The sequence below is a fragment of the Aptenodytes patagonicus genome, chromosome 4, assembly GCF_965638725.1.
Source record: "Aptenodytes patagonicus chromosome 4, bAptPat1.pri.cur, whole genome shotgun sequence".
NCBI lineage: Eukaryota > Metazoa > Chordata > Aves > Sphenisciformes > Spheniscidae > Aptenodytes > Aptenodytes patagonicus.
This window is the reverse complement of record NC_134952.1, coordinates 69,467,895-69,486,430: the sequence shown is the minus strand read 5'-3', so window position 1 is coordinate 69,486,430 and position 18,536 is coordinate 69,467,895. Positions and strand designations below refer to the sequence as shown.

The 18,536-nt window shown below is 37.0% G+C and overlaps 1 protein-coding gene across 1 annotated transcript in view; it reads right to left on the bottom strand.

The window, feature by feature from the left end:
* TTC29 (tetratricopeptide repeat domain 29) overlaps positions 1 to 18,536 on the bottom strand; it is a 133,657-nt gene that overhangs the window by 36,798 nt on the left and 78,323 nt on the right. Inside the window, exons 8-9 of the mRNA XM_076337661.1 lie at positions 17,116 to 17,239; positions 12,196 to 12,427 (exon numbers count right to left, since the gene is read on the bottom strand). Coding sequence (XP_076193776.1) covers positions 12,196 to 12,427; positions 17,116 to 17,239 — 356 coding nt within the window. The remainder of the gene's footprint in view (positions 1 to 12,195; positions 12,428 to 17,115; positions 17,240 to 18,536) is intronic.

The window sequence follows — 18,536 nt, the reverse complement described above, 5'->3', positions numbered from 1 at the left end:
AAATCTTTTCCTAAGATTGTCATTAACATGTATCAAAAGAAACCCAGGGAGCGTACACAAAGAGGGTGGCTGAAAGGTGCTTTACAATATTGGGAAACAAATTAATTGAGTGAAAATTAATGATAATTATACTAATAAGCTTAAAATATTATACTACAACTGGAAAGAGGCAAAGTAGCAGTTTGTTGTTATTCAGCTTACAATTTCAAAAGATGCAAAACATTTGCTACTGTGTCAGCCTTATTGACTATACTCAGCTTTAACGGTTCTTACTCAGATATAGATAAGCTGTTAAATGGTGAGAGCCCCAAGTAGTAGGCTAATTTATTGCGCATACATAATGTCTAACTCAAGGGTTCAAGGCTCAGCTAGGCAAGTTAACAGCACATTATACAACTATGTACGTAAGAAGTACTTTAGCAAACAGCATCTGAAGAAATGCCATACTGCAAATGCCACAATATTATTATGACAATGAATAGCACACGATGGTAGTCTCTTTCTGCAAATATCAGATGTCACAGTACACAATTTATCTGCATCGAAAAGATGGTTTCAGACTTGCACTGTAGGGAATCTAAGTTCCTGAATTGATACTCAATTCACTTTGGAATTGAAAGGGATTGAGAGATGTCACGTGTTGCTTTGGAACCTCCTTCCAGCACTTCCAAAAGACTTACACTGATGTCTTCTTCAGTCTAACCAAGGAGGGAGAGTAACAGTGCCCCGCTGTTTTGATTTTGTGATGACAAAACTGGCATGAAGAAGGAATTATACTGCAGCCTGCACAGTATTGCTTTATGCTGCAGATTGTGCATAGTATTACCAACTCCAGATGGCTCAGGGAACAAGGGATTTCATTTGAAAAAAAATGTTGCAAGAATCTAAATGTAGAACTTCAATGCAAGATCCTAACAATTGAAATGTAAGATCCTGGAACTGCTGCACAACATACTATTGTGGACTAAACTGTACATTCTAAGGTAACCCCTAAAAATCATAGTAGGACTTGACATAAAAAAAATAGCCTGAGTATATGTAGCCTACAAAACTAAAAAAAAAAAAAAAAAAAAAAAAAAAAAAAGAGCAGGCGGCTGTAAATGCTTTTAAAAGGTTAGGGCTATCTCAAAACCTTCCAGAAAACAGGGAAGCCTGTGAGACGTATTGATACAGAGATGTATTGTTGCATGTACATAATGATGTGCATATATATATTCTGTAGGTATAACCGAGGATCAGAGTTTAAAATGCCCTGGAAAATCTAAACATCTGGGTGCAAAAACCCTAGATCTCTTACTGAAATGGGAAAAAATACTCTGAAAATAAACACTTATGTCTTTTCAATCACAGGTTAAAATGGATTCAGTGCTGACTTCGTCCACTTGCCAATTGTTGACAGCTGTCAATATGGGGATTTGATTTCTTTATCCAAGCATCACAAACACTACATCAGTATCTTCAGAGAAAGATCTTGACTGTGAGCTGCAGTTTCACCGCCCCATCTCAATTACTGCATTCTTGAACTGCAATGTATTAATTTGTGGGCAGTGGGGCAGCCAGTGGGAGGGTATTGATTAGAGTATAATGTCATGTGTAGCAGCGAGAGTAAGATGAAAAGTGTTTTCTGCTTAATGGGTTGGTATTAAGTAAGTGGGAATGGCTTCTAATTAGCCAACAATTGCTGTGTTTCTCAGTTTCCCTCCTTTCCCTCCTCCTGTCGGTCACCAGCTGCCAATCTCTCTCTCCTTTTCCCTTTTTGTGTGGAGTTCATTGCTCACTGCAGTGAAAGCCTTTGTTTAAAAAAGAGGGCTCCCAGGGTCTCATCTGCCAGGGTACAGCTTGCTGCCTGCGATGAGTAGCAACTGTCAGTTTATTTTATCTCAACCTTTTCATCATTCTGCTGAAACTGGTCGAGTGAAACCACCTGAGAGACCTGAGGATTCAGTACCTACAAGTCATTAGCCAGGACTGCTCAGTCTCTCCCCACACAGCAAGTCAACTGAACGCTGCTTAAAATATAGTCCTCTTTAACCCCGTATTTTCCTATGGATGTATTAGAACTCTTCCTGCATCTTCCGGATTTTAGTTTCATGACCATTCCTTAAACATACTACAACTATGATTAGTGAGTAATCTGTTTTCCAGTGCTTCTCAACACAAATGCTCAAACAACACTTTAGAAATACAAAATATAATATACTAAAATCTATTTATTAGAATACCTTCGATCGGAACCTCCCTCTTATCTAGGTTATAGCTCCCCAGCATGAATATCATACCTAGCAATTCCCCCAATTATTTGAACCTCTGCTTACCTAGAAGTTTTTGATAATGCATCTCAGATAAAAGGGACAAATTCTGCTCATAGTCACACTTGTGCAACCCCCCTCAGATCAACGAGATTCTATGGGCATAACAAAACCCAATATTTGGTCCACAATTTTTAGCATATTTGCAACATTTTCCTCTCTTTGCCATACAGTTGCTCTATCTGTATGTACATATAAGCGTACATATACTCCACATGCACATCCATCTTCCAAACAGCTAATATAATTGCAGTACAATCATTAAAAACTTATCAAAGTATGTGAGAGGAAGAAATGTTTTATTTTGAACTAAAACCAAATTAAATTTATCTAAATCAAATTTCAAAGTCATTAGCCTGAACAATCTTTTTATGGTAATCCCAGCTAACTTGTTGCAGTCATTATTAACAGTTTTATACAGCAACTGAAGTACTGCTTTCCCCTATGTAAACAGTGAGTCACTTCAAAGCATATGAGATGACAAGAACAGAAACCCAGTTATCCTCCAATATATCAGTTGGTTTCCTAATGCTTAAAATTGCCAATGTTTCATCTCAATTCTCTTCTTACTGCAGCATGTGTGCATACTTGTATGAATATCAATAAAATAAAATATAATTTGCTTTAATATTATTCTCAAAACTGAGCTAAAGGTACCAGTGAGGATGAACTCACTCTTGAGGAATTACACATCTCAAGATGCTTGCTGTTCAGCAGATTGAAAGGTTCTGCAATCAAAGGACTGGGCTCCATAGCACCCTGAAATGACACTTTCCACCAGGAGACCAAAAGTGTAAGGTAAACAGAGGGCTGCAAGTGCTGCACCCAGGATAAGAAGTCAATGGATAGCCCAGAACTACCGACACCATGCCGCATGCATCCCTCTCCCCTCCTGGTTCCTACCAACTATAGCGTTCTGATTTTCCTTGACACCAGCTACTGGGGCTTGATCTGGAGTTCCTATTCCTCAAATCCCTTGGGTGCACAACATGAGCTGAGCAAGACTATTATATATGGCATACTCATCCTCCATTTTTCAGGTTCAGTTTTATATCAGCAATGAGTTGAATGCACAGTACTATCACTTAGATGCCCAGTTGACATGCGTAGACACAATCAGACAGCTCAATGTCTATGTTCATGTGATCTGTAAATATCAGACAGTATGAAATGCACCTTCACAAAAAAGACACGGTTTGAGTATCGGCTTTCACAGACATTGTCGTTAGCATATGAATAAGCATAAGGTTTAGATATGAGAGGTGCTGGGCACTTGCAGTTCCCATTTCAAAAACTGCTGCAGAAGACTAATTACCTGCAGGAGCTGACACCAGCTACATTGTGTTTGACTAACATTAAAAAATATGCCAGAATTTTTAGGAAAAGAATTGTATTAAAACACTGTAGCAACCATGGAAAAAATATGAAAAAAACTTTGATTCACAACAATTTCAAATTGGCTTCCCCTGATCAATTACTCTATCTGATACTTATTAACATCAGTATTATAGGATAGTAGCTACATGTTCAAAATAATGTACTTGTATGACACACTACGGAAAATACCGTATAATTACTTGGTTCTGTGGCAAGACTTGTATGAGCCCTTAAATGGGAATATTCTGTATTACAGATAATATTGAATGCTTAACTGAGTGAGTAGAAACAAGTGGATGAGCCTGGGGGCATGGTCATCTACTTAAGCATGCATTTGGATCTTCAAGCTAATTAATCACCTAGTTGTATACTTAAACTTAGTCAATCCATTCACACAGGTGATTAAGATCTCTTTAAAGGCTATTTTGATCCTTCCCAATTTTCTATTAACCAGTTTACCAAGATAGTCAATATGATGTGTGATTCTTTCCAGTGTATTCTCTGATCACAATGTAATAAAAACACAGAGCATGAAAAACAGTGCCAAAACGGTGAATATGAAAAAACTGGAACACCACTCTTAAAAAAACCCCTATTGATTCTACTACAAGCACAAAAGATATACCTAATAAGGTATAGACCGAGATGCTAGCTACTGGATATAAAGGTAACTGACTTATGCTCCTTAAACATTGACTGGAAACATACATAAAATTGGGGTTTGGAATGAAGGTGTGGGGCCAAAAAGGGAGAGAGAATAATTTGCAATATAAAAGTGAAGAACAAGAGAGAAAACAAAAGAGAAGTAGGGCACAGAACAGACAGGGAAGGAGAAGAAACAAAAAGAAAATAACTGTTTCAGAAACTATTAAAAAAAAAATCACAAAATATTCCTGATGATTACAGAAAAGAATAAAGAGAGGTGGGTTTTTGGGCAAAAGAAATATGGTTTCATAAATACATTAATTGTGGAAGTTTGACACTTCACTTTTTAAAATAGATTGGCTCATTATAAATGCAAATAATTTAAATTGTGACTGTCTTCAGACCACAGTCTTAATAAAAACAGCAATTTGTTACTTAAACACAAGAGGAACATAAAAGGGTATGTCTAGGCAGGGGAAGGCATCTCAGACAAAACCCCCTCAAAGATGCAGAAAAGAAAGCTGGCTTGGGAGACCAAGGAGAAGGAAGGTGTTTGATAAACTGACTGTGACTTCTGAGATGACCTAAGGGTTCTGTTACAGAAAATATGCACTGAATACAGTTTCTTTGTCTTGGCTTTGATTTTCTGTGTCCAAAGATTGTTGGGGAGCTTTTGGTAAGGAAGGGTTTGCAGCAGAGAACTGTTTTCATGTTGGCCTGAGGTCAATCTCTCTCAGTTGGCATGTTTGCAGACAGCACCAATAAAAGGTTCTTTATGAAGTCTAAATGACAACAACCTTCTCAATATTAAACAAAAACATAAAAGTCTGCTCTTTGGTTCTTTCTGAGGATCAATTTTCCCTTTTGAGAACAAGAGCATAAAACCACCAGAGACATCTCTGCTCGTGTATGCAGCAAAGAAAAGGGGCCTATGATGGGCACATGCAGAGAAGCCCTAGGGCCACTTCAAAGTATGCCAACTGGTTATTCCTCCTTTGGCCCTGCAACCATCAGGGGCTGCCAGAGCACAGCAGCTGCCAGCTGTTCTGCTTTATGACTCTCCTCTTTGTCAATGCATTTCTTATGCTCTGGACTGCAGGCGAACCTAAAACTTCTAGGTGCCTCCAAATCAAGGATTTCTACAGAAGTGACCTAATGTGGTCCGGCAAGAGCTTTAATTTCTTTTTGCACTGTTCAAGTGTCCTACAGAATCAGAGCAGGACTGAGCTTCTGCCCTGAGAATTTTCACTTTTTAAACTGGTAAGGAACTCCACTTTTGGTAGAAGTACTGACAGTGCAGTGCACAAAGCTACACTAGCTACAAAGCTAGTTCAGTGCATAAAGCTACACTAAAGGGTCTGACAATATACTGTAGTTTGAACACCACTTCCAACATTTTTTTTCCACAAGAAAGAACAATTCACCTTACTTAGGGAACCATTTTCTGCTGATCTAGAAAGCCTGTCTGAGAAAACACAGCTGGATGCCAACAATGTTTAGCACAGGATGTGTCTAAAGCAAATGCATGGTGAGATTTAGATGTTTCCATAGAAAGTATCAGGTGGAAGAAAAATCTAGATGAGATCCAAATTCTCCTCTGGTTAAGATGTTTTTGTATAACTGTAGATGACAAGAACACTCACAATCAAATTAGACAGGATGACAGTGAACTTTTTCAAGTTATAACACCACGTAGACATACAAGAACTGCTGACTCTTGGCAAAGACTATGAAGAAACTTCTCCTAAAACATTATTCCATGGTTAAACATTAAAATATTCTACAAACCCTCCTCTCAAATCTGGTACTGCCAATCCACAGACTTGGCCTAGATCTGATCCTGTCTAGCAACTCCCAATTATTTAAGGCAGTATTTAAAAAGAAATCACAGGAAAAAAAAACTGGATAGTGCATTTGTACAAAGCATAATGACACTGAGTATCAGCACTCCCCTGTCATGTTTTTTCAGACAAACTTCAGCCATCAGCAGAAAACAGAACAAGCTACTGCACTCACGGCAACACTGACATAGATGTTTAAACGGTGTTCTCAGACTCTTCACTGGGAATCCGGTGCATCCGGCCACTGATCACAATGGCCGAAAAATTTCCCTGCCACCCTCAGTTCTTCTCTTCACACTTGATTCTTTCCGTAGTTCAAGCAATAATCACTCTCACCTTCTAAAAATATCAGAGTATATCACTAAGCAGACTTAATCAAATACTTAAAAACCAAAGCCCAGTTAATAATAAATAACATAAGATATATGAACCACATAAGCCGATTTTCTGAAACACACCTGTTCCATGTCATCAACACCTATACGTAAGCATGCTGTTCTTCAACATTTACTTAAGGTAATTTGCATTAATATCAAAGGTACAGCAGTACAAAAAATGGCTGAGATTTTTTAAAATTCAAAGTGAGATAAACTAAAATTCAGCAACTGATGAGTGCTAGGTGAAGTGAATAAGAAGAGGCAGTACAAGTTTAGAAAATTTTAAGGAAAAAAAAATAATGACAGAACCACCTCCAAACTTTTTTTTTTTGCTAATCATTTTTCTAAATGTATATATTTTGGCATTTCTAACCACAGTATTTTTCCAGAAGTGAGCAAATTATTCTATTTGATAAACCCCACAAAAATGCACAGAAACCATACTGTGAATTTCAGTAGGGGACACTGAAGCATTTGAGCTACTGTTGAAACATGCTTATTGAGAAGTGAGCCTTTGTGCCTCTGGCACAGGGACAGCCTTGGAGTCTGTACTTGGTCACACATCTCCTTTCCATAATTTGAAATCATAGTTCTTATTTTACAGTGTGAACAAGTGTATAATTCCGTTATTTCATGTTCAGCTGTATTTTCTGATAAATATTCTGATATAAATCTGCCTCTAAAATCCTTTCCATGTCTCATTATTTTTGGTCATATTAACAATATATTCTGAAAAATTAAATAAACTCTCAGTTTGTATAACTTGCTATTGACATAAATCATAAGCATATAGAGCTTGAAGCAGAGTCTGTTACAGATCCTCTCTCCAGACTCTTGCATAGTGAACAGACGTCTGAGAGGGCGGAGGGGCCCAGAAGGTCATTGGGAGGCTCGGGCATGCTCTCTGCCTCCCAAAATGAGGGTCTGAATCATTCCCATCTTCTTTACAGCAGTGATTGGGAAGAAAATCATAGTTTGGCCTGTTCAAATTCAGTCTAGCTACTTTGCCACTGACAGCACATACATTCAATGATCTTTACTCAACAAGTTAGTTACAAAACCCACTAACATACTATCAAGAAGAAACATGTTAAAAGAAAATATTAAGACTGCATGCTAATTTCAGTCACCCTACAAGCCTATATATTTGCCTTCTGTACATGCTAACTGCAGAATAGACCTTATTAAGTAATAAATGAGCCAAACAATATAACAGACACACAAACAGTGGCTTTGAGGGAGCGCATGCATGTGCACCATAGTCCCACATCAGTATTATGATATGCCAAAATCTATGACAGAGCTTTAGATGTGAAGTATGTAATGAAAGAAACCTGCTAACACAAGCCTCTACCTTTCCACTGACATCATATAAGAAGTATTTTATGGATGTATATCTGTGTAAGGTACAAAGACTTGCTATTTTTGTAGTTTTGATCAGTGCACCATATCTTTTCTTTCTCTTAAATGTTCTCAGATCAAAAAATCTGCTACCACCAATGAACATTTACTGGGCAAATACAAAGTATAATTTATAATGCACATTCCTGATGAAGATTGGTTTTGATTTGCTAAAGTACAGCCAAGCATTTTGGGTACAATGCCATGGCATAACAGTTTTATTTAGCATGCATTTGAGGTAACTAACGTAATTTATTAATGGAGGAAAGACAAGATTTGTAATGTTAGAAGTTTTCCTGGAATTACTGTACTTCAGAAAGAAGAGACAGTAAAAAAGCAGTTTATCACATTATGAAGCAGACCGTTCTACTGTTGGACACTATTACCAAAATGGCCCATAAATTACAGGGCTGTGGTAAGTTACAGTAGAGGAATGTTAACAGAATTTCTTTAGTGTAATCTTTGATCTCATATCTCACTTCTGACTTTACCATTCTTTAGGGATAATCCTTTTATTAATGAATGACAAAGTCACATACAAGCTCAATCTAAAATGCACCCAGTAAGATCTCTATTCTTCAACACATTAACAATTTTGTGCTAGCCACATCTTTTACAGAGAAATGACTATAAAACATCTTAAAGAGCTTTTAAAAATGTGACTTGGTAGGATGACAACTTAACTTTTTACACAACTAAAAGGACACATTCACATTATGGAATGTACCATTCCACACATGTATGAGAGGGAGCTGGAGAAAGAATATTGAGGGACTACATATTTGGGAGTAAGAACAAAAGCTCATTGGATTGTATTTTCCAAGCTATAGTTTTAGCTGGTGCATGCATTTTAAATCACGTTGAAGGCTGCTCAGGTGTGGAATGCTAGAAATAGTCCTGATCATGCTGAAGTTGATGGTACAAGATAATTCCACTGATCATAAGACTTCACAATTGATGATACGGGTAAGACAATCAGTTATGCTGCATTTGTAGCTATTACAAAAAAAACCAACAAAACAAACACAGAAAACCTACGGTAAAATGTATCAATTTTGCTATGTTCTCCAAAGTCAAGAAATATAAATCTAAATTGTGGTCAAAAGCACATAACATTTCTCAAGAAAACAACTGAAGACTTTTTAGTATGAGGAAAACAATACATTTTAAGTCTACTCTTAAAAGTGGTTAGATGATTTCAAGCATCCAAGGCCCCTTGCTGAGGCACAGCCCTGCCAGATACAATGACCTGGATTGAGAGTTGTCAGACTCACAGAAAACACAATTCCTGGTCAGCATTTCATGTAATCAATATCCAAAATCTAATCCAAAATTTTCCTGCCTTCAGCACCTTTAATTATTCTTCTCCCTACTAGAAGGCACTAAGTCAAGAGATTATTTATTGAAAGACCTGTGAAATATTTTCTCATCAATGTTAGCCATGCTGTGGGTTCCTTTTTAGGCTTTAACATGGAGTCACAAGCCTTTTTGCCTACTGATTCTGCTGATAATTATTTTTTTTATACATTTGACTAAACATGAAAAGATCAATAAAAACGTATTTTTTCTTGCAGTGGCATCTCACAATGGCATAAATAACTCTCTTATAAGTGAAGTCAGGTGACTGAGTCAAATGCAGCAGATAGAAACACACATCCTTTTGCATTTATAAACGCTGTTTTCTGACAATCCCATCCCTTTTGTCCATGACAACTTTGGTCAAAACATCCATTTTATTAATAAATGTTGAGGTAAATTGAGTAATTAATGGTTCTTCCTGCCTGGTTACTGAAATGATTGATTTAGAAAATAAGCCTTGGTTGAAAGACATAAGGTATATGGCAGTACTTCAATTTAAATGTCATTGTTCCTCCACTAGCCTAAGTATTTCTTTTGCCTAAGAATACAGAAACTACTCATTTTTTTGTCACAGAAAAATTATTCAGTCAGAACAGTTAGAAATAAAAACTTATTACCTTCCTTCTTTCCTTTCATTAAATTCCCCTACGGATTAAGAACTACCATTGTATCTTGTCTTTAGCTGTTTTATCCTCAAAAAGACAGAAAAATCTAGTAGATTATCGATGTTGAGCTCTTTGAAAGAGCTAGAAATACTGTTCTATTATCACAGCAGGAATTTCCAAAGTGATGAGTTCATCAGAGGAGGCACAGACATTCTCCTGGAAGGTAGGATAAAGGCTGTACCTGAAACTCAAAGCCAGTGAATCCTAATATTGAATTGGTGCCAGGTCATGTTTTGCCAGACAAAGATATTAAAAATGTAATGCCAGTACTAACGAGAGATTTGGCACACAAACCGTGAAGAATGTTACAGATTGTGCTGACAGTGTGACACTATGTTTTCCTGGATGTAATCTGGGTATCGTGAGAGTAAGCTTGGACCACTAATGAGAAGAATGATATTGAACTGGAAGAGCTGCTAAATATGCAGTAGCCACAGGGTTCCTGGAGTTAACTGGAACTAAAATGAAAACTGTAATACCGAAAGTAACAGAGGGTAAACTAGGCAGTAATACAGAAGGAGGAGAATCTCAGCAGGCAAAACTTGTTTCTGGTAACATGCTTGCCAGGACATAAAGGGCTTTTCTAATCATAGGCTTTTTATCCCTGAAGTACTGTTAAAGAGGAGCATGAAGCTTGAGCTTAAAGGGGCACATATCATTTCAGGATATAAATGAGTTTCACAACTGGCTGGAGAAAGCGATGTGTAAAAGTTGAACAGAAAACCTCTTTAGGTGCAAGAAATAAAGTACATGTTGAAGATACATCCTATCTCTTCGAGGCTCCTGTTTTATTGATTTTGCCATTGTTGATTTTTGTTGGCCTCCTATTTACATCAGCTACAGCTAATGATCCTCATATGAAATGCATATAAAATTGCTTGACATTGGATTCTTCTTTGACCATGTCTGTTGGAATTCTTGGCATCTGCACTACAGGTCTTAGAAACTTACTATCCCTTGCAGAAGACATGCACCCAATTAACTCTGCCAGCCAACAAAGTCTGTGAGTGTGCTGGATATTCAGTTATTAAGGCAAAAATAATATATATATATATAGTCATTGAAAAAGAAACGCATTATTATCGTGCAAGAACTGCCCTGTTACCCTCACTGGAGCTATAAACAGAGTGCTATCTAATTTGTTATCTCTTCAGCACACCAATGAATGTCCTCGTTCCACAATTCTCAGTTGCTTCCAGTGTTGCCTCTGGTATTCTGGCTCCTGTTAAACCACTAACGTCTTCAATTACCAGGCTATTAACCACTTATTTGATATATAAAATTCACAGTTGAAGCTATACTTAATTGTTCCAATGCTATGAAAGGAAAAGACACACAAGAAAACAGCTGACAAGCAGTTCTTTGTCTTTGAGAGTATGATAACTGAGGGAACTTGGACACGGTAACACTGAAGCTCCATATTATGACTTCACCCCAGCTGTCATTTATTTCCACTATACTCCAGATTCACACTCCCCACAGGAATGCAGAGAGGAAAGTTTTAAGATGGAGTAGACTTACCCCTTTTCCTTCCCCAGTACAATACAGTTCAATACTATCAATACTTGGAGATAATGCATAATTCAGTTTGTCCTGTATTAACATATAGTACAGGGCAAAAAAGTAAAGAAAATCTAACCCATGAAGAAAGAGGTCTACTCCACACAAAGTCCTCCTCTACTCTTTATCTGAGACAAGGAAACACAGTGAAGAAATCATAGAGTTGCTTTTTTTTTTTCTGCCCATCCAATGTCAAGTATAAGGATGCCAAAAATAAAACAGCATGTTCTTCTGAATTCAGAACTATGTCCACTATGTCAAGCAGAAATTACTTCTTACTTTTAGTAACAGGGAACTTATTTTTGGACGCACTTGAAAAACTGACAGCAAATGAAGACTTTTTTTTTCTTTAAAGATTAAAATAATGATATTTGACTGAACTAATACATCATTGTTTGCCCGTAACTGTGATGTTTTGGAAAACAGCACTGAAAAAAGTAAGTTACCATCCATAGCAACTACTACTATCTGTTTCTCCCTGCTACATTGTATTTAAACCTATTTAATTCAGCGTTTAAAATAAGCACACGAAGGAGTAAATCTAACCTCCATTCAGTACAAGGATTAAACCCAGGAAATAATTTAATAAAACTCGACAAGAAAAATGACTTAACCGTTGAGGACAATACAGCACTAATGTGTTTCATAACCAATGTCTTACCGACTGTAAGAGGGTCAGTGCACATGTCACTTCTGTTCTCCTTCCATGCCAGCAGGTACTTGAGGCTGATGGGATCTTCTGCTTCTATATGGCTGTTAAACGCCACCATCAGTTTATGAGCCTTTGCAATGCCACAATAAGTCTTTGTTTCATCCACTAAGGGCAAATTATTTAAAGTTTTTGCTGCCTCAGAAGCCTGACTGAAATATTCAAAAGCTTCATTATAGTTCCCCTAGTAAAGAAGAGAAAAAAAGAAAAGAATTGTAAGAACTACTTGTAGTGACCTGTATTTTACCTTGACATTAGAGCCTGCTCCTCTGGCACCTCAGAGATGTTGCAGCTGAGAGGCCAGCCCACAGAATGACTCATGGCATGGTATTAAGCAAATCACTCTCCCTTGCTGTTTCCTAACCTCTAAAGTCCAGATAACACTGCTCATATCCTTCTCAGGAACTGAATTGTTTTTTGGTTGTCTGTGTAGTATTTTGAACATACAAATCTAAGTATATCAATGCTAAGTATTAATACTGATTCCAGCCAGGCCATTTAGAAATTATTGCTATTGTTTCATTAAGTTTAACATCTCTGTGGGAGGAAAGGTCCTAATTTACTATTATGATACTAAATTTTAGAAAAGAAATCTTAAAAATGGAAAAAAAGAGGATAATGAAATGATGGACCTAAAGCACGGAAAAGAGCAGAAATTAAAACCTACAGATTTATGGGGGAAGAAGGGGTAAACCAAAACCCAGGGATATTCCTACTCACAAAAAGAGAAACAGTAGGAGAAATATAAGACAACTGTTGCTAAATAGAAAACCCAAATAATTTATCTCTTTATCCTGCAGAATACAGAAATCCAACATTCATGAATCCAGTAAAAAGGAATATAAACTACAGCAGATAATACCTTAAGAGGAATTAAAAACCGTATAACAAGAACTATTTTTTATGTGAGATGTAGAAAGAAAACTCCTCAACTTCTTGACCAAAGAAGAGTAAAGAGAAAAGTAGGGAAAATCATGATAGGCTGAAGGATACTGCTGAAAAGCGAGAATATTTCTTGGTATATTTCTTCATCTTTTGCATATTTCTTCTTTGCCATGAAGCTACTTTGAGTTACCATCAGATATGGAGTCAAAAGAAGAGTTGCAGGAGCAAGCTTCTAATTAAAAAAGTAGCATACCACCAGACCTAAATAGAGCATAAATAAAAGATTTGAAGAAATCTAAAGACAAAGAGATTGAATTGCTGGGAAATAAATTACACCTCTCATTAAAACTACGTAGTGTAATCCAGGCTTGAAAGGTAGTACATTTTGTGTTGGTATTATACATGGCAGTGTGCAATAACTTTATGCTCTAGTATCAGTATTGTTTAATGTTTAATTACTATAGAAAAAGAATCAGATGACAATTTTGCCAAGATTTTAAAAAAAGGTAAAAAAGGAAGGTTTCTGCAAGGCTTTGAGGAATTTCAAAGGGACCTAATGATACTACCTGAGTGGTTATGTGATAGCAAGTGAAATTAATTTTTTAGAAAATGAGAGGTAATGAATACCGCTTGAACTTTTTGTAACTTTTAGTGGGTTCTAATTAACTCAGGTTCAGGAAGGTGGCCTTGAAATAACATGGGCAGCTCTGCAGTGGCTTCTCCTAAATGGAAAACAGCTCTAATATCTAGTAAGGTCAAACAAAATATTAGGATGCATCAAGAATGCAGTGGAGAAAGCTAGAGTAGATACAATCTATGTAAATAAACAGTATATTAATAAAAATGGACAAAGTAAATATATGCCAAACAGCAAATATAAACCAGGAATAGACTGAAAATTGCTACCAACTACAATAGAAGAATAGGGACAAATTGAATATAACTGAAGAGCAAGAAATTAAAAAATAATTACAGGTAGCTCTTTCCTCTTAGTGGATCGTTTATGGTGACAATCTTGATCACAAGCCTATGAAGAAGAAAGTTGGACATCCTTGTGAAAAAAAAATAAAAATCAACAAACAAGACAAGGCAAAAAAAGGTCTTGTGGCAGCAAGTCATTATGGAACTGTCCATCCTTTACTTTACTCTGAAGGAATTAGTTCTGGCTATTGTCAGAGCTAGACAAAGTTCTTGTGGCAGTTTCTATATGTCTATCATTAACATTAATTATAGCCTGCCTGCTCCCTGGAAGACGCCTTCCATTTCTCCAATTGGTGTGGAATTCTGCTGCCCTGATGGCACAAAGTTCCTGACTGAAAACATTTTCAGAGCTGTCTTATCCTTTCACTCTCAGCTTGATTTAGTAAGATTGAAATTCTCTTCTGCATAGAGACCAGGAGGAGAGAACTCCAACTGATAGCTGTTGCTCTTGATACCACTTTTTGGGATCAAAATTTGTATAACTACTAAAATGTGCCTGTAATTAAAAAAGGAGAAAAGAGTAATAGAAATTCAGGTAGTCTTTAGGCTTTTTTTAACACAGCAGGAGAGCAGAATTAGGCCTATGAGGACACAGCAATGAATGAAGAATGATAAGCAGTGGGATAATAGGTAAAAAGCAGAAACATCTACCTACCATACTCATGAGAACTATAATAGGTTAAGTGATGCAATTAGTGAAAGGAATGCAGCAAATCAGACTAAGAAACTTGAGAAAAGTGAAATGAGAAATGACAGATTGTGTCATGTTAACTCCATCAGAGTTTGCATATTAAGTAACCAACCTGCTTAACAAACTGGGAAAAATTAGACCTCACGCATAACACAAACCCAGGCATTTTAGGAAACAAGAAACATGGGTAAAACAATCATGACTAGAAAGTCTGTAGTGTACAACTGAATGCACAGCATTAAAGAAAGACAGTGATGGTATTGGAATAGTGAGATGGCAGAACTGTAAAGATACAGCAACAGCGTGGACAGAGCAAAGTGAATTTGGTCAAAGTCACTTTGGGAAGAACAGTAGAAGTTATATCCCCGGTTTACTAAAGGTCCCCAAGGATAGATCTGGATATAAATAGAGATATCTTTAATTCGATGAGAAGGACAGTACTACTGCAAATTGTACCACCGGGGGAAGTACAGAGTTGAATAAAAATACCCTAATAATGACTTAACTTAGATAATACTGGTGATGACAGCTGACACCAAGCAGGCAGTAATCCAAGAGAGGAAATGTTAATTTAGACTCAGTTTTGGTAAACATTGCTGACTTTGCAGAAAAAATGGTATAGAAAATAGGGAATTGTAAAAGTTTAAGAGTTTTTTTAAATCTGTTTAAATTACATATTTTATGAAAGTTAGTAAGATAAAGTCACTACATTTCTTCCCTTCTACACCACTACCCCAGTTCAAGGCAGCAAATTCTGAACTGAGAAAGAGAATTTAGAGAATAACCAAAAAGAGGTTAATTCTTAAAATATCAGTTCTCATAGAATTGATTATTAGTGATGGTGGCAGAAGCAGTGAAATATAGAAGTAGTTAAACAGAATTTAGTTAATTATTTTTCAAATTCGGAGTAGGATAATTAAGCACAGTGTCACATCACCCTACTTTTAAGTTTCAGATCCATTTTAAAGTTACTTCAGCAATTTCTCAAAGACTTTAAAACTTAGTTTTCAATGGGAAATTCAGCATTTATGCTAAGAACATAGGTAAATAGAAAACTCTCAGGCTAATTTAGAGATTACAGAGTAAGAAATTTTTCTACTGCTTATGAAACAAAAATGGGCCAGCAACTTTGGTAGTGGGAGTTCTCTGTAAGAGGAATCCAGAAAGAAAAAAAAGGCATTTGTTGGTAGTGTAAGTGAAGAGGGGCAAGTAGCCTGTTCAATATATTACACAAAGAAAAGAAATTCTGACAAAAAACCCCAGGCAACAGAAGCTAGAAAGGGTGATTTTGAAAGGGTATTTCTATTTTTATTTTGTTCATAGTGAAAGTGTTTCCTAATTTTCACAGTTCCAGTCTGCAGAACAAATTGTCTTTATTACTTATTGTATCTAAATAATTTCATGTAGCATTTCAGCTCTAAAATAGGTGTTAAAGGGCTCAACGTGAATCTTTCACTTCTGCAGTAATGTTTTTAACTTTTCGGATTTCAAGAACGAAGTGCTACTGCAGTGCAAGTGCTGCATCTCTAGATGCAGTAAGGGACAGAGTAAGCATGGAAACCCCTACCCAGACAGGCAGCCAACAGAACTGCTGCCTTTGCAGGGTCCACCCCAGAGGAACAATTCAGAGACTGGCACATGGGTCAGAAAGAAGCACTTCAAAAGACCTTAGAAACTATGATAAAGGGAGTTTCTTAGCTGCCTCTAGCTTAATATTGTCCGTCACTGCCTATCTATTGATTTAAACAGGCCAAATCAAAGCCATCAGGCTGGATGGAGGCATATAGAAGAGAAAGCCCTTCCACTACCAACACAGACCTTTGCCGAACTATTTGTTGTTAGCAGCCATTTAATAAATTTGGCTGAGATAATGTAGAGAAGAAATCAAGCTAAGATTAAAAACTGCTTATTAGTATGCAATATAGCATACCTTCATTTTAAAAAAGCATGAATTTCAATGTATAGTACAATAAAATTCCATTTGCATTAACTGATGACTCTTTATGGGCATATGTGGCCCCAGTGGTGATTTGGATGCAGGCTTTTTCACAACACAAAGTTTGTCACAATCTGAATTTGGAGTTTTTATTCACCCATTCTAGAACAAAACCCGAGGTGTTAAATATGGTGTGAAATTTTCACCTTACCCAAAAACTTAAGGCACATTTTATTTAGTCACACAGTATCTTCTCTGGTAACTCTTGTAAGAGACAATACCTGGATCAAATCCTTCTGGGTCACCTCGTATGCAAAACCAGATTTTTACCATGAATTAAACCCAATTGTTTGACATCATTACTACAACCGGTACTTACTCTTTCATTGTAAATATTCCCAAGTAATACACATGCATCCACCAGGCTTTGGCTTAGATGAGCGTTCTCAGCAACCTTCATAAACTCTCCCAAGTACTTAATAGTTTCAGCCGCTTTTCCCTGACTGAAGCAAAGAACAGGGACAAAATTAAATATTCACTCAGATGGCTTCTCCAAATGCTGAAGATCTATCACCCTCTTCTGAAGTAACTTTACTTTGTGATGACTCATCCATGACTGGACTTCATTTCCAAAATGGTTGTCTAGGCACTACCTGTGCTGAGACCAATGAGACTAGTCCACACAGAACCTCTGAGGGCAGAACTGGATCCTTTGAGTGAAATAAAACAAAATTATTCTTCAGAATATTGTGCCATATTTTAAGGCCAAGAATGAAAATGCAGTTGATGATTTTACAGGGGTTTTAGAGTTTCCATTATTTTAATATTTTTTTCTGCTGAGCCGCTGATAACATTTTCAATACATCCGGACCTCGCATCCTGACAAAATAGGGGAAGGAGGTAAGAAGGCTAGTTTTTCAGTAGGACTTTTTGTGCCTCTGTCATTCAGAGCTGCCATTTCTTGCTCTAGAACCCTGGTGGTGCAGCAGCAGCTCCATAACAGCGCTGTCTCTTAGTTCTGGGGATGACAGATTTCCCTCAGTGTAATGCTGCATTTTGGCTGGGTGCATCAAAGGTTGCTGGAGTCACCCAGGCAAACCTATAAACTGTGGATTGCAGGTGTCACCCCCAAATCCCAGTGAGATCAGAGCAACCTGAGGTCACAGCTGAATCTAAGTTGAAAATTGGCTAATGTACTTTGGCAATAACATTTGCAGATTTCCTTTTTTTAATAAAGCTGGTCATATTAACAATATAATATCTCTGCAGTATGATTACAAGATATAAGATAGACGTTTGGGTTTGCTTGTGAGTAAGGCACTGCGCTCTTTTTCCCTTTAAGGCTGAAGCATTACTGCAGCTGACCTCAATATTAGCCATGAACTTGAGTCACTAATGTAGGAGTGTAGCATGCTAAATGTCAAGCCATCAAGCAAGACAGAAAATCTAGTCTTAATTAAGAAACTCACAGAAACAGAAGTTCCTGTAAGTGATAAAGAATTGTGATTTATTTTCTCACCATTTAAAAACACCTTCAAGTTATATTCCTGCAGCAAATGCCTGACTGGGGTTTATTTACATTATGGTTTTTATTACAAACTATATTAGGGATATGTGCTTTCAAAGTCTGGCAGAAGTCTGCAATTCCCTGTCTTATGATATCAGAGTAATTATAACAGGGTAGTGCCTGCCACGGAACAGGAAACACAGCAAAGCATGGCTGCGAATTTACAATATTGCAGTGATTATCTGTATGTGACTGACATGAGATAGATTGCTACAAAAGGATGCTAAAACACT